This window comes from Lontra canadensis, unplaced genomic scaffold (genome assembly GCF_010015895.1).
Source record: "Lontra canadensis isolate GAN:19392208 unplaced genomic scaffold, GSC_riverotter_1.0 scaffold9, whole genome shotgun sequence".
NCBI classification, from domain to species: domain Eukaryota; kingdom Metazoa; phylum Chordata; class Mammalia; order Carnivora; family Mustelidae; genus Lontra; species Lontra canadensis.
The window spans coordinates 21593222-21608703 of record NW_022631003.1 but is presented as its reverse complement, the minus strand read 5'-3'; the positions used below and the strand labels follow the sequence as shown (position 1 = coordinate 21608703).

Genomic DNA, 15482 nt, shown 5'->3' with positions numbered 1-15482 from the left:
CTAATACAACTCCAGCCTACAGAGACTGCAAAACCGCTCCCGAACTGGGATCGGCCACTCATTCAGCTCTATAAACTCAACTTCCGGCAATTGAGTCAAACTGTCTCGGGCCGTCTTCCCACCAGCCAATCACCTATCCGACCCGCTTCGTTTTTCTTCTTTCTATTGATCTAAAGAAGTGTCAATCAATGTGGTTCCGCTCCCTGGGGGCGGGACCTTAGCCGAGAATCAACTAATTCGGTACTGATTTGCAGCGGAAGAGACTCTGGTCCGAGAGTTCTTGGTTACTCTCTATGGTGCCAGGGCGGAGAAACACTAAGATCTGAGTCCCTAGGCATAGGAAGTGACGTAAGGATGGCGGAGGGGCGCGAGCTTTCAAGATGGCGGTGGCTGGGTGGCTGACCGGCACACAGAGGTGAAGGCCCCTACGAGGTAAAAGAGGCCGAGAATCGTCCCCTCCCCGCTTCTCGCAGCGCCAGGAGTCCAGCAGAAGTGTGAGTGTGCAGAATTGTTTCACTCCGTTTCTTCATCTTTTCCCGCGCCGCCCCGGGGCCGCGCAGTTGCCTCGGGGACGCCAGGCCCCTCTGCCCGGTTCTTCCTCTTCGCGGCTTGGGTCTCCCCGGTCACGGACCGGGGGATCTTGGGGCCGCGCGGCTTCCAGCAGTTAAGCAGCTGTTCTCCCGAGTCGGTTAGCGCCGCCTCCTACCTGTGCTCGTTGACCGGTTGCTTTAGATTTGACGTCTTCTTGTACCTCGAGTCAGGGTCAACCGTCGCTATGGGTTCGGCAGTTGCTGCTGCTGTTGCTTCTCTTGGTGGATCGGGGCCCCGTCCCACTGCAGCCTCTTCGGTTCTGTGGCCCGATTTCCCTGCCGTTTCTGCTTTTGGGCAAAAAGTAGTTTGTGCAGATTAAGGCTCCGTGGTCTTCTATAGAAATGCTCTGTAATTCCTGTCTGTCCTTTGTTTCCCTTGTGGGAGAAGAGGGTCAAAACAGGAGCCCGAGGGTCATTGAGAGAGGACAGCAAAAATGGTAACAGGCCATCAAAGACAGGAGAGCCGGTATTTATACCAGTCGTGTTTCGGCCTCCCTTCTCCCCCACTACCCGGGTTTTCTGAGAAGGAAACCCTGGACAGGATAAATTAGTTGCCCCTGGAACAGCTCCGAAGCATTTAGCAGAAATCAAGGCATTTGAACGCTTGCTGAAAGAGGCATTAACTAATGAACTTTTCTGACAAAAATCGTTAAGGAAAGGTATAATTAATTGTATGGGCTACACCTCATGATCTTCCCTTTCACACCCTTTAAAAGTCTACTTTCAAAAGGAAGTAAATTTGTCAACTTTATTATTGGGAAGAATAAGTATTTAAAAGTTAAACAGTTGAAATAAGAGAAAGGAGTAATATAGTAGTATCTTAGGGTAATAAAAATTTAGACTTGCAGAGCATTTTTTCTCAGTCATCCCTTTCAGTTACCATTAAAAAATAGAAGTCGGGAGCCAAGTAGGTACTAGTAGAAAAATAGGCGTCTGGACGTTTTTGGACACTCCTTCATGTAATACTTGGATTTTTAATATTTGCACTTTTAGTTATGTTTTACGCTCTTGAGAATCAAGAATTATATGTGAATTAGAACTAAACTTGAATTAAGCAGGCTTAAATTAATGAGTTTTTACTATCTTACAGATGTTGTGAATACATGTGAAGAAAAACGTAGAGAGGGACAAGGGTGACATTTATTGTTTAACCCACATCACTACCTCCATTTCCTTTTTATTCCTCTTTCACCCTACATGTAAACAAAGGAAGGGTGTAGGGAAAGGACTAATGGCTTTTCATATTCATGGTTTATCCATGTTGTTGAAGCATTTTCTGATTTTTTTTTTTTCAATTTCAGAGTCAGTCCGTGATCTATTAAAAAAAAGTTAATAATCAAAGGAATGTTACTTTTCAAGAGATTGGTAGAAAGAAATTTCATAAAATAAAAAGAAAGAAATTCTGTAAATATTAGAAGAATAGCTATTTCTTTGTCTTTGCAGGTTTTTTTGTTTTTCTGTTTTAATGAACAAGTAAACCATACAAATTGTCAACATGGGACGGAGATCGACATCATCCACCAAGAGTGGAAAATTCATGAACCCCACAGACCAAGCCCGTAAGTGTCCATTAGTGTGGAATGATAAACAAGAGGATTGATAAATTTGCAAACACTAGAGAATCTGTTACGTCTTAATTATAAAGTCAGCATTGCTAGGTGTCAGTTGTATAAAGTTATTCAGTGTTGTTGTGGGCACATGATGAAAACTTTAAGCATGCGAAAAAATTAAAACCCATTTTTTAATTTGATTGACTTGCGAAGTGGAATTGGCTTGAAACTTTCTTTTTGTATTTGAAATTTTGGACAGATTAGTTTTGAGAGCTTACAAAAAAATATCTCAAGATTTTGGTTGGCATAATTAAGGGTTGCTGTTGGCATCTGGTGGATAGAGGCCATAGATGCTGCTAAATATTCTGCAGTGCACAGGATCGCCTCCCACATTATTGTTATCTGTATTAAGTTGGACAAAATGCTAGTGTTCAAGATTTGAAAAGTTTTGTATTTTCTCCCTCTCTTAAAGGAAAAGAAGCCCGGAAGAGAGAATTAAAGAAGGTAGGATTTCAGAAGCATCTTATTAGTCTTAAGTGATGTTTGGCGCATCTTATTATTTGGGATTAGCAGATTTCCAAACATTATTTATAATTGTTTGTCAGAAAAGATACTTAATGCTTTTTACAACAAACAATAAAATTTATTTAGCCAAAATGCTATACTTGGAAACTTAACTGAAATAACTTTGCAGATAAGCTCATGATGGTTATCATAACATTATATATTTGATTATCTTTCCCACTGAGTTAAATAAATATCTTTGAAAGGAATTTTTTTTTTCTGTTAAAGCATATTGCTTTGTTAAAAGCAACCAAATTAGTGAATGGAAATAAATGTGATTCTAAATGGCTCTGTGGGTTCATTTTCCTCATTATGTAGCCATTGAGTTTGTGGGAAAGTGTTCTCCCAGAATAAGGCAGTATTTACTTTTTAGTATCATTCTTTAACACACTGAAAGATTGCAGATTTTTAATAGTTTTTAACTGGGTTTTCCTGGTTCATTGTTTAGCATCAAATCCTGCAAAACTTTTCTTTAGTTTATGATTTTAGAATTTAGCCCTAAAAAAAATCTTAATTTTTTTTAAGTAATTGCTTAAGATACCACAAAATTTAAAGAAATACCTGCCTGAGAAAGTTCATGTAATAAATAGTGTTTATCTTTTTGTGTAAAGTTAGCTATTTTTTGAGAGCCAAAAATTATGTAGCCTTGGTTATGGTAGTTGAAACAAGTGATCAGAAACCAAGGAAAAGTTCAACTTCAGTTTCAGTAGATTCTTGATGTAAATCGAAATAAAAACTCAGGAATGTCCAGTTTCTTGACATAGTGCTCTTTTTTTCCCTAAGAACAAAAAACAGCGCATGATGGTACGAGCTGCAGTTTTGAAGATGAAGGATCCCAAGCAGATTATCCGGGACATGGAGAAATTGGACGAAATGGGTAAAAATTTATTTTAAAAGACTAGATTTTAGAGCAGGACTAACAGTCTGATACACAAAGGCAGGCAAGCAGGTAATGACAAAGCAGCATAGGCATGAGAAAAACAGAAAAAAGCATGAAAACGTTTGACACTTGGATTTAGTTTTAGTGTCAGACAAAATGGAGTGATGGGGAGCAATTGCGCTCTGGGGATCTCCTCTAGAGTTAGATGAATGCCGTTATTTAGCTTGAATTAGTTATTGAGGGAAGACTGAAACCTGGAGTTCTTGTTTTTTTTTTTAATGTTGGCAGCTACCATGTAAATCTAAATATTAGACTACCATGAATTTATCAATTCCCCACTTTTTCCAGCGTGAACATCAAAGACAATTGACCCACTAAGGTGGTAGAAAAAATCATGAAATACTTAAAATCTAATTTTATAGAATATCATATGTATCATATTGGGATAGTCTTTTTTCACATTTCTTTGAATAATTTTACTCAGTTTCTTCATACGCATTTTCAGTATCACTGCTTTTGTCATAACTGGAATCACAAGATAACTGCATGTTATCTTTCCTTGCATCTGAGTTGCTTGAGAATTGTCTGTGTGATGATGCTGCTGGAAATTTTACCGCAACCCACAAATACCCATTTTTTAATACTAGAATTTTTATTTTTTCTGCCCTTTTTTTTTGCATAATGAAATGATTTTGGCAAGTTTTGTTTTCAGAAGTTACTCAGTTTAAGTGGCTTGCCAAAAAATGAGAGTAAAAAGTATAAAGCTTCACTCTTAAATCCACATTTAAAGTCTTAGGAAAGGATCTGGTTTCAATTTGGATCATGCACCAGTTGATCTCTGAGTCAGTCACTGGGGAGGGAAATGTAGGGAAGAAGGTATAATTGACCAGGCAAGCTTGGGAGTGTTGTGCTAGCAATCCCTTTTGGGGCAAAAGACCTGAAATTAAGCCCCGTTTTGAACACATGGAAAAAGAAAAGATTGTATGGTAGTTAGAGAACAGCAGTTATAAAAAAAATAATTAAAAGTGGTGAGCTAGACACCACTGGATATTTTGTGGTCACGTTCAGTCATCAGTTTCATTGTGAAGTACTTGATGTCCCCATTTCCCAGATGAAGAAGCTAAAGATCACAGAATTCAAATGCCCAAGATCTCAGAATTAAATGACAGGTCTGACTGAAGCCTCACAATACCAAGTTACTAGCGTAAAGGAATGAAGATTGATTTTTATTACAGTGATGATGAAAATCAATTAGGTAATGTTAGACTTTTCTTAAAAGAGAAAGAAAAATTAATGGCTTATCTTTAAAAGGGTAGAGTATCAATAAATATCCATTGCACTTCTTTTTAATAAAACTTTAAAAGTGTATACCTAGTCTGAAGCCTTTTTAGAAGTTTTAGTGTATAAGGAGATTTTATTAAATGATAGAGCTAGCTGATTCCTAAATGAAGTGACTTTTTGTGTTGGATTTCAATATCTGCTCTTTTCTCTCAGAGTTTAACCCGGTGCAGCAACCACAGTTAAACGAGAAGGTGCTGAAAGACAAGCGTAAAAAGCTGCGTGAAACCTTTGAACGTATTCTACGACTCTATGAAAAAGAGAATCCAGATATTTACAAAGAACTGAGAAAGCTAGAAGTAGAATATGAACAGAAAAGGGCACAACTTAGCCAATATTTTGATGCTGTCAAGGTAATCAAGTTTCTTTAGAGAGATAAACTAAAATGTTTTATTTAGATTTGCTCTTAAAATTGTTAATGGGAGAACTGGTCATGATGAACTTCTTCCTCTTGGCAGTTTCTTGTCAAACTAAAGCTATCCCACGAACTAGCAAATTTAATGTTACGTACTTACAAGAGCAGTTAATCCATCTGCCAACACAGTAATAGCCAAAAACTGGAAATAGCCTAGATGTTCATTAATAGGCTAATGGATAAACAAACTAGTATATTTGTAAAATTGTATGTACTCAGTAATGAAAAGGAATGCTCTACTAATACTGAAAACAATATGGGATTAAGAAAAAAATTTTTTAACATAAATCTCAAAGCATGTTGAACTTCTTTCATAGTTAGGATTCCATTTGTATGAAATTCTAGAACAGGCAGAACTATAGATTAAAGCATTTGGTATGTTTTGTTCTGTTATTAAAGATTTTATTTATTTGACACAGAGAGAGTTCACAAGCAGGCAGACAGGCAGGCAGAGGGAGAGGGGGAAACAGGCTCCCCGCTGAGCAAAGAACCTGATGCAGGGCCCAATCCCAGGACCCTGAGACCATGGCCCAAGTCAAAAGCAGAGGCTCAACCCCCTGAGCCACCCAGGCGCCCCAGATGAAAGTATTTGCTTTGGGATAGTTTGGGGATTGATTGAGAAGTATGAACTATATGCATTTGTCAAAACTCAGAATTTAGGGGCACCTGGGTGGCTCAGTGGGTTAAGTCTCTACCTTCGACTCAGGTCATGATCTCAGGGTCCTAGGATGGAGCCCCGCATCAGGCTCTCTGCTCAGCAGGGAGTCTGCTTCCCCCTTTCTCTCTACCTGCCTCTGCCTACTTGTGATCTCTCTCTCTCTGTCAAATAAATAAATAAAATATCTTTTTAAAAAACCCTATTTATATATTTCATTGTGAATTTGTCCAAAAAAGTAAAAAAAAAATAAATAAATAAACCTAATTGTATCATTTTTTGCAAAGTAAGTAGTATAGGTCCCATTTTACAGATAAGGAAACTAAGGAACTTGCTTAGTCATACAGCTAGTATGTGGCAGAAATTCAGCAGACTAATTTTAGAAACCCAAGCTCTACTACTGAATATATACTATTTCTAAATCAGTTGATAAATGCTGTTTATCATCCAGAATATTTAATAGAGTGGCTTTGGTCCTAGACACTTTTAACAGTTGGATTTCTATAAACAGCTATTTCAAACCATAACCCAAAAGGAAAAGTTAAGGATGGGAGTAAAACAGCTGAGTTTTGTTTCTTTTAAAGGTGATAGGGATTTTTTCCATTCATTGACCGACTTTGGATTGTTTTTCCCTGATACTTGTGTTAGGTGGGAAGCAAATCCAGGTTATAAAACAGCAGATACTGAATTTTTAGTGTTGAGTTTGTGGATTGCACTGATACTATTGAACTTTTTTCTCTATTTCAGAATGCTCAGCATGTGGAAGTGGAGAGCATTCCCTTGCCAGATATGCCACATGCTCCTTCCAACATCTTGATCCAGGACATTCCACTTCCTGGTGCTCAGCCACCCTCCATCCTTAAAAAGACTTCAGCCTATGGGTAAGGAAGCGGTAGCATAATTAAATAACACTTCTTAAAAGTACCTTTTAACTGTCCAGTGCCAAAATTATTGCAGTGGGAATTAAAAGGCAGTGTGAACGTAAGCGATGCCTCACTTGAGTAAATGTAGAGTAAGAAATCCCTTGAAAATATTTTTAGAAGAGGAAATAAATACCTCATTACTGTGAATGTGATTATTGTGGAATTTTCTTTCAGACCTCCAACACGGGCAGTTTCTATACTTCCTCTTCTTGGACATGGTGTGCCACGTTTGCCCCCTGGCAGAAAACCTCCTGGTCCTCCCCCCGGTCCACCACCTCCTCAAGTCTTGCAAATGTATGGCCGTAAAGTGGGCTTTGCCCTAGATCTTCCCCCTCGTAGGCGGGATGAAGACATGTTATATAGCCCGGAACTTGGTAAGGAGTGACTGTTCCTTTTGCTCTTGTGACCTTTCCGCTGTCCTTTTTTTTGTTGGCCCTGTTTAACATCTGGTTCACTGTCCTCAGAACGTGAGAAATAAATGAGGTTTACATGCACATACTAACAAGATGTATAAATCATAGAATTCACTCAAGTAAAAGCAGCATACATAAGGAAGTACAGAAGTGTTTATTGTGTTTTAAATTAGGCTTTTTTTTTTTTTTTTAGAAAAGATTTAAAAAAAAACTGTTACCAGGTGGAAATATTGTCAGACTGTGTGAAGAACTGTCATATACAGAATCATTTTACATAATGAGGTTACTCTGACTTAAGTAGCACAATTCTCTGCTTTGGTATACCATATAGAGCAGGGTCCAATCATCTTTGTTTCCTGATCCCTTCTCCTTTTCAGCTCAGCGGGGCCATGATGATGATGTTTCTAGCACCAGTGAAGATGATGGGTATCCTGAAGACATGGATCAAGATAAGCATGATGACAGTACTGATGACAGCGACACTGACCGATCAGATGGAGAAAGTGAAGGGGATGAATTTGTGCACCGTGATGATAACGAGAGAGACAACAATGAAGAAAAAAAGTCAGGTATGTGCAAATGAAAGTTCCATGGCTTGATCCATAAGTAGCGCACAAGTTGAAGGTTCTGATTTATTAATGCATCTTTGAAAGTAATTTTGAGCACCTTGAAAAGAAGCGTCACAGCTCTATTCATTCTTACATCAAAGGTCTCTAAAAGTTCCGGACATGTAATACTTGGTGGACATTTGTGGGTTTGGATAAGAAAAAAGGAAAATAACCACATAACCATATTGAGAAAGCCATAGTCACATTATTGTTTTTTGAGAAGTCTGCTTATTTACATTTGAAGCCATTTAAATTTTCTGTGTTCATTGTGTCTCACATCAGCCCAGACCATAATTATAATTTAGCTATACCTGTGAGTGGAATCATGATCTAATGGAAGCATCCATAATGTATGATATATGTCCATTTGATTATTATAAGATCAGACTGAGTTACTTGTACTTTTAAAAAGTCATTATGACATTCATCAAGAAAATTTTTAAGATTCATGATAGATACTGAACAGTACAAAATATATGATCTGTCACACCTTGGTAGTCTTAGAGTTTCTTTTAAGATTGTTTTTGTAAGGGTGCCTGGGTGTCTCAGTGGGTTGAGTGTCTCAACTCTTGATTTCAGCTCAGGTCATGATCTCAAGGTTGTGGGGTCAAGCCCTGCATTGGACTCTGCCCTCAACGCAGTGTTCCTCTCCCTCTGTCCTTCCCCCTGCTTGTGCATGTATATGTGTGCTTTCTCTGTCTCTAAAATAAATAAATAAGATTTTTTAAAAAAAGAAATAAATTGGTTTTGCAGTGTGCACCACCATATTTATGTGGTTGTAAGACTACTGTTCATATTTGTAATGATGACAAATCTTTGTCCTGCTATTTCTTAAGAGCCATGGTTTCAGGGGCTCCTCAGTGGCTCAGTTGGTTAAGTGTCTGCCTTGGCTCAGGTCATGATCCCAGGGTCCTGGGATGGAGCCCCATTTTGGGCTCCCTGCTCTGTGGGGAACCTGCTTCTCCCTCTCCTTCCTGCTCTTGCTCTGTCTCTCTCTCAAACAAAAAAATAAAATCTTAAAAAAAGAGTCATGGTTGCAAACCAAAAGCTATCTTAACAGGGTGCATAGAGCTGGTAATGAAGAATTATCTAGGACTTATGTAGAAGCCAGTACTACAAAGAGAAAGTCCTTAAAGCCACAGCAGCTTCGTTTTTCTCTGGCATTGTGTGATCCTCTTTGCCTCATTTTTCTCTTTCTGCTACCTTGTTTTACTTACGTGTACTCACCAAAGTTCATGTGCTTAATGTGGCTCTCCTACTAGGATTTGACATTTATCTAATATTTACACTGAGTTTTTACTATGTGCAAGGAATTTTCCTAGACAAAGGGTACAAAGTAAAGAAAACTAAAGCCCTGCCCACGTGGAACTTTGTAAATGTTTACCAACTAAGACTGCTCCTAATATTGCACCATTTAGCAAGATGTTTAATAGCGGGTAGCTTCATTTATCGGGTGAAAAAAAAGGTCCCTTCCAGTCTTAGTTTGCTAAGGTTTTTTTGTTGTAAATATGTTTAAGTGTTCAGATGCTGTTAGGGTTTTTCTTTAAGTTGTTTATTATAATGAACTATATTCATGGCTTTTCTCATGTTCAACCTTATCTTACATTTCTGGGACCAACCCTAAATGTTTATGATGTGTTTTTCTTTTAAAACACTGTTGGATTCAATATGGTTATAAAATTGGCCCTTGAACAACACAGGGGTTAGGAGCACCAACCTTCTACACAATCAAAAATCCATGTATAACTTTCAAGTTCCCCAGAACTTAACTACTAATAGCCTATTGTTCACCAGAAGTTTTACTGTTAAGATGAACTGTCGATTAACACACGTTTTGTATGTTGCATGTATTATATACTGCATTCTTGCAGTAAACTTCGCTAGGGAAAAGAAAATGATGTTGAGAATTCATAAGGAAATACAGTCACAGTACTATACTATCACAAAAACCCATGTGTAAGTGGACCCCCCTCAGTTCAAACCCATGTTCAACAGTCAACTGTATTTTACAGTAGGTTAGTTTTGGAATCAAGGTTGTGCTGGCTTCATTAGTTCGGGATTGCGTTCCATCTTTTCTGTGCCTTTTTATAGGAAATTTCTATTTAATGTTTGGCTGAACTTCCTTATAAAATTATTTGGGCCAAGTTAAAAATAGATTTCTAACTACCATTTCAATTTTATATGTTCTGGTTTTAGCACTTCTGTGGCCAATTTTTGTGGTTTATATTTTTCTAAATGTCTTATTATTTTATCTGGGTATTCCAATTTAACTGGCATAAAATTATTAATAGTATTCTTTGAATTTTACAGATCTTAAATCACAATAGTAGTTTACCAACCAGTTGGCACTTCTTAGACTATCTTTTATATGGCTGACTCTTCCCAGCACTTAATTTCTGCCAAATAGTGGGCAGCAGTCCTATCTACTGCTTTCTAGTATGATATAGTATGCATTTGCTGAATTTTGTTGTTCCTAATCCACACCATTCTCTCCTTCCACCCTTTAGGTCTGAGTGTAAGATTTGCAGATATGCCTGGAAAATCAAGGAAGAAAAAGAAGAACATGAAGGAGCTGACTCCTCTTCAAGCCATGATGCTTCGAATGGCAGGTGAGACAGGGAGAAGAGTAATCAAATCACCTTTCAAGTATTTCTTCCTGCCAGTTCCTTTATGTACATTTTCCCACTTAGTATCTCAGCAACCCTGAAGTGAGTAATAAATCCTTATTTTACAAAAGTTATGGTTTGGAGACATTTGGAGACTAAGCTGCCCAAAGTTACTCAGCTAGGAAGTGGTTAAACTGGCATTTAAATCCAGGTCCTTCTTGTTCTAAAGCCCAAGCGTGTTTCACTGTGCTCCACTAGCACAGATGAGTAGAATATTGTTTGATTGCTCCACATCCAAGTAGTTTATTGAAGAAGGCTCTTCAGTTCATTTTAAGGAAGCACTTAATTGAGCACATGTCTTCAGGCATCACTATTTTGTGGGCTGTAAAAAATGAATCAACTCCATTTACCTGGTTTAATATTTCTCTTAGGTCAGGAAATCCCTGAGGAGGGACGAGAAGTAGAAGAATTTTCGGAGGATGACGACGAAGATGATTCTGATGATTCTGAAGCAGAAAAGCAATCACAAAAACAGCATAAAGAGGAATCTCTTTCTGATGGCACATCTACTGCGTCTTCACAGCAGCAAGCCCCCCCACAGTCTGTTCCTCCTTCTCAGATTCAAGCACCTCCCATGCCGGGACCGCCTCCTCTTGGACCACCCCCGGCTCCACCCTTACGGCCTCCTGGACCTCCCACCGGCCTTCCTCCTGGACCACCTCCCGGTAAGTTGGCATTGCTACATTGTGAGGAAATAACCAAGTCTACCTGTGATCAGAGTGATGAAGTCATTCCAAAAATATACATCATTGGTATCGATGTTTTTTCTTCTCCTAGTATAAGTCACTAAGAGATAAAGGAAGTACAGTTCATTTTTTCCGACCGCCATCTTTTTCTCCAAAGCTCTTCTTTTTTCAGGGTCATGTAGTTGAGGTTAACGGGCAGAAACTGGATATGAAACTAGTGTTTCCTTTAGTACTGTTTTTTAATATGACAGGATGACCCAATTCTAAATTGATGGCTAATGGGACGAGGGCACAGTAAATACTAACTGGCATCCTTCTTTGGTTGGGAATTGTTGGATGTCGGTCTTTAGAAACAAAAGGAAACAGTATTAATATAATCTTTGGCATGTAAGAATGAAAAGGTTATTTGAAATTTGAACTTCATGGTTACTTACAATTTTATAGTCTTTCATCCTATAGTTGTGGTTAGGTTTTCTTCACTTGAGTTCATCATTTTCTGATTGGTCTTGCAAAAGCACATTACCAGTCTTAAGTCATCTTCAGTCATCCTTGCTATGTCTTCCTATGTTTCAGGGGGAATCCTTAAAGCACCCTGCTTTATATTCCATTTTCAGCTTTTAAGAGCCTGTTTAAGAATTATTTTCTTTATACAGTTACTAGCCCAGCAGAGCTGAGCTATTAAAAAAGAAGCAGCAGCAGCTATGCTTTTTGTCAGTACCAGCAAATAAAGAGAAATGATCTGTAACAAATCCAGTTCCATGTCTCTGGTGCTCAGATATTTGTTGAATGAATTCTTTTTCCACCTACGTTTTGATCAGTTTTTGAAGTTATCTGATTTCAAGTTGCCAAGTCAGACCACACTTGAGTTACCTTTATACCAAGTTATGACTTCCTATGTATGTCTCTTAATTTGTCATTTTTCTCTTTGCAGGAGCTCCTCCATTCCTGAGACCACCTGGAATGCCGGGACTCCGAGGGCCTTTACCCCGACTTTTGCCTCCAGGCCCACCACCAGGCCGACCCCCCGGCCCTCCCCCAGGGCCACCTCCAGGTCTGCCTCCTGGCCCTCCTCCTCGGGGACCCCCACCAAGGCTACCTCCCCCTGCTCCTCCAGGTGAACCTTTTGATTTCTAGTACAAAAACTTGACCACTATATATGTCATCTGCTCTAAGACATATTTTCACATTTTAGTTTCCTAAAATCAAGGGGTATCCTAAAATGATGTTTTTTAATTGCTTTTGGCCTAGGTTGAAGTTGAGTTCTTCTACAGGGTATGTGCACTCGATTCTGCTTGTCCTGTGAGGGACTTTTCCCAGGCAGAGACCACTTTGGATAAAATTCGCCATTTGAGTAGAGTGTTTGGGGAGGGGGGAAGCAATTGTGAAGTTATTCCACATATTTCCATATATTTGCATGAGTACAGAGTTAAAGTTTGAAAATAAAAGGCAGATTGCCTTGTGCTCTTATTACATGTGGTAGGTGTATTTCCAGTTCATTACACTGTCCCAGTTTAATGTGAAAACCCCCTCCTAAACTCCCTAGCTTGGACTTTTAGTGGTATCTGGAGTAATAATGAGTCTGTATAAGCAGTAGTATCTTAAGTTCAGTGAAATTTAGTATTTTATATTTGGTCTTAAAAGTGGCATTTGAAGAAAATTAAATCTGCAGTTCTGGGTAAATGACAGTGGTATGTCGGAATCATCAAAGGTTATGAATTCTTTTCCAGTAGTGGTAACATACTATGATTTAGTTACATTCATGTCCTCTAATGGTTAAAATTCCATTTCCTGCCTGTTGGGTTACCTTTTTCAGGGGAGGAATGGTGTAGAAATCAGTAAATAATACAGGAGGATCAAACCCCCCACCTTGGCCTTGATGGCATCTGCACTATACACCTAGAATAAAGTCTTGGGCTGTCAGATCTGAAATTGGACAAATTTGAAATCATACTTGAAACCAGTTGGTATTGTCAACTTTGTATTTAACTTTTTTTTTTTTTTTTTACATTTTATTTATTTGACAGAGATCACAAGTAGTCGGAGAGGCAGGCAGGGAGAGAGGGGGAAGCAGGCTCCCTGTTGAGCAGACAGCCTGATGCACGGCTCAATCCTAGGACCCTGAGATCATGACCTGAGCCGAAGGCAGAGGCTTAACCCATTGAGCCACCCAGGCGCCCCTGTTTAATTTTCTATTTATTTAGTACATTACTCAGGAAGAAAACCTAAGTACAGGGGTACAGATTGAAAGTGAATATTAATTCATAATAAAATATTCCTTAGTATCAAAACATATTCCTGAGTTTCAGATAGTAATAAGCAGCATGGTTTTAGCTTATTATCTGTAAATTGTCAATTTTTAAAAAATTGTCAACCTGTTTTTCACATCCTTTATAGTAGTTACAATTTATCCTCATAGTCTTCCATCTGCCCGTTTTCTCCTTCATTTAGGTATCCCTCCACCTCGTCCCGGCATGATGCGCCCACCTTTGGTGCCTCCACTTGGACCTGCCCCACCTGGGCTTTTCCCACCAGCTCCGTTGCCGAACCCAGGGGTTTTAAGTGCTCCACCCAACTTGATTCAGCGACCCAAGGCGGATGATACAAGTGCAGCCACCATTGAGAAGAAAGCAACAGCAACCATCAGTGCCAAGCCACAGATCACTAATCCCAAGGCAGAGATCACTCGATTCGTGCCCACTGCATTGAGGGTACGTCGGGAGAATAAAGGGGCCACTGCTGCTCCCCAAAGAAAGTCAGAGGATGATTCTGCTGTGCCTCTTGCCAAAGCAGCTCCCAAGTCTGGTCCATCTGTTCCTGTCTCAGTGCAGACTAAGGATGATGTTTATGAAGCTTTCATGAAAGAGATGGAAGGGCTCCTGTAACAGCTTTTAATGCCAGAGCAGGTTTCTGTTCATATCAGTGGTTCGTGGGGGAAGAGGCTCTTTCTAAACTTTGTGAAAGAGTGACTTTCACTGTCAGGGTATTTTTAAATTTCAGTTCAAGGAATATCCTAAAGTTTAGCCTTGTTCAGAATTTATTGCATATAAGAGAGGATTATTTCATTCAGAATAGATTGGTTATTGAAGCAGTGCTGCTAATATCCATTCCCTTTCATACCACCGTTTTCATCCCGTTTGTTCCCCTTCTCCAATTCTTTGGAAACTTGTGATCACGGGGATCTTTGTTACTTACTTGTTTTGATTCTCTTCTTGTGTGCAGTGGGCACTGGAGTAGAGATTTCTGGAAAAGAAAACAGTTTATTTTATCTCATCTTGGCTTTTGTGTTTGAGTTATTTTAATATTTTCTTGTAAATATTTTGTAATATTTTAGTGAAATGGATCGCAGTGTCATTTCCTAATACAAAGCAAGATATGTGGGAAGAAAATGTACAATTCTTTGATTAAAATTATTTCCCACTGACCTAAACTTTGAGTGTTTCGTGAAATAAATAAATAAATGTTCTACACCAAGATATCCTCTGTGTTACTGATAATATGTAAATACGGTATCTGTGTTATGGGTAGAAAAGAAGCAAGTGTTTAAAAATTGTGTTTTAAGGAACTACCATTGCTGGTACACAATGAGAATCTTACTGAAAATATGGTTAAAACTAAGTTTTAAATTTTAAGGGATAAAAAGAATTATTTTCCTTCAAGATTATCATACTTGCTTTGGAGAAATTGAGAGGTTATTAATTACATAGAACATGAATCTTTTCCTTAAAGATTGTTTATTTTTCCAGAGCTCTATAAACTGACACTAATTAACAGGGAAAGCTTGTTTTAAACCATGTGTAAATTATTGGATAGCCAGAAAAGGTTACTTTTACTTTATTGACTTTGTCAGTTGTATAAGCTTTTCTTATTAAAAGACCTGAAATGAAGAATGCTCAGTACTGTTAATTTTCATTGATACCGTTTTCTTTAAAAAGTGCTTTAATAACTAATTCATTTAGGCAGTAATCCTGGGAAATGATTTTCACAGATATTCCCCCATTTTACAGATGAGAGTATTGAAGCTAATGGTTTGTGTGGATTATCCAGTGGCCCAAAGTGAATATTTTATGAACAAAGACGTACACACATGCACAACGAGCCAATGTGTGCATTGGCTTTACACTAGGCTTACCTGGTCTTACTTTCCATTGTATCTTAAACACCTGTCATGTGAATCCCATGTCATCAAAAATCGGT

General features: G+C 38.6%; 1 protein-coding gene across 1 annotated transcript; it reads left to right on the top strand.

Annotated features, from left to right (window-relative positions):
* The first annotated feature begins 334 nt into the window (after nt 1-334).
* On the top strand, nt 335-15172 carry WBP11 (WW domain binding protein 11). The gene is made up of 12 exons (XM_032855053.1): nt 335-494; nt 2034-2149; nt 2613-2644; nt 3488-3581; nt 5079-5275; nt 6740-6873; nt 7090-7289; nt 7706-7897; nt 10444-10545; nt 10974-11267; nt 12220-12402; nt 13737-15172. Exons 2-12 carry the CDS (start codon nt 2086-2088, stop codon nt 14168-14170), a joined length of 1926 nt encoding a protein of 641 aa, XP_032710944.1. The 5' UTR covers nt 335-494; nt 2034-2085; the 3' UTR covers nt 14171-15172.
* Nucleotides 15173-15482: the final 310 nt, after the last annotated feature.

What these genes read in the sequence shown, in the direction of transcription:
- WBP11 (XM_032855053.1), top strand. Translation starts at nt 2,086, where the DNA reads ATGGGACGGAGATCGACATCATCCACCAAGAGTGGAAAATTCATGAAC. An exon ending in CATGATGCTTCGAATGGCAG is followed by an intron (nt 10,546 to 10,973) that starts GTGAGACAGGGA and finishes TATTTCTCTTAG; the next exon opens with GTCAGGAAATCCCTGAGGAG. An exon ending in TCCTCCTGGACCACCTCCCG is followed by an intron (nt 11,268 to 12,219) that starts GTAAGTTGGCAT and finishes TTCTCTTTGCAG; the next exon opens with GAGCTCCTCCATTCCTGAGA.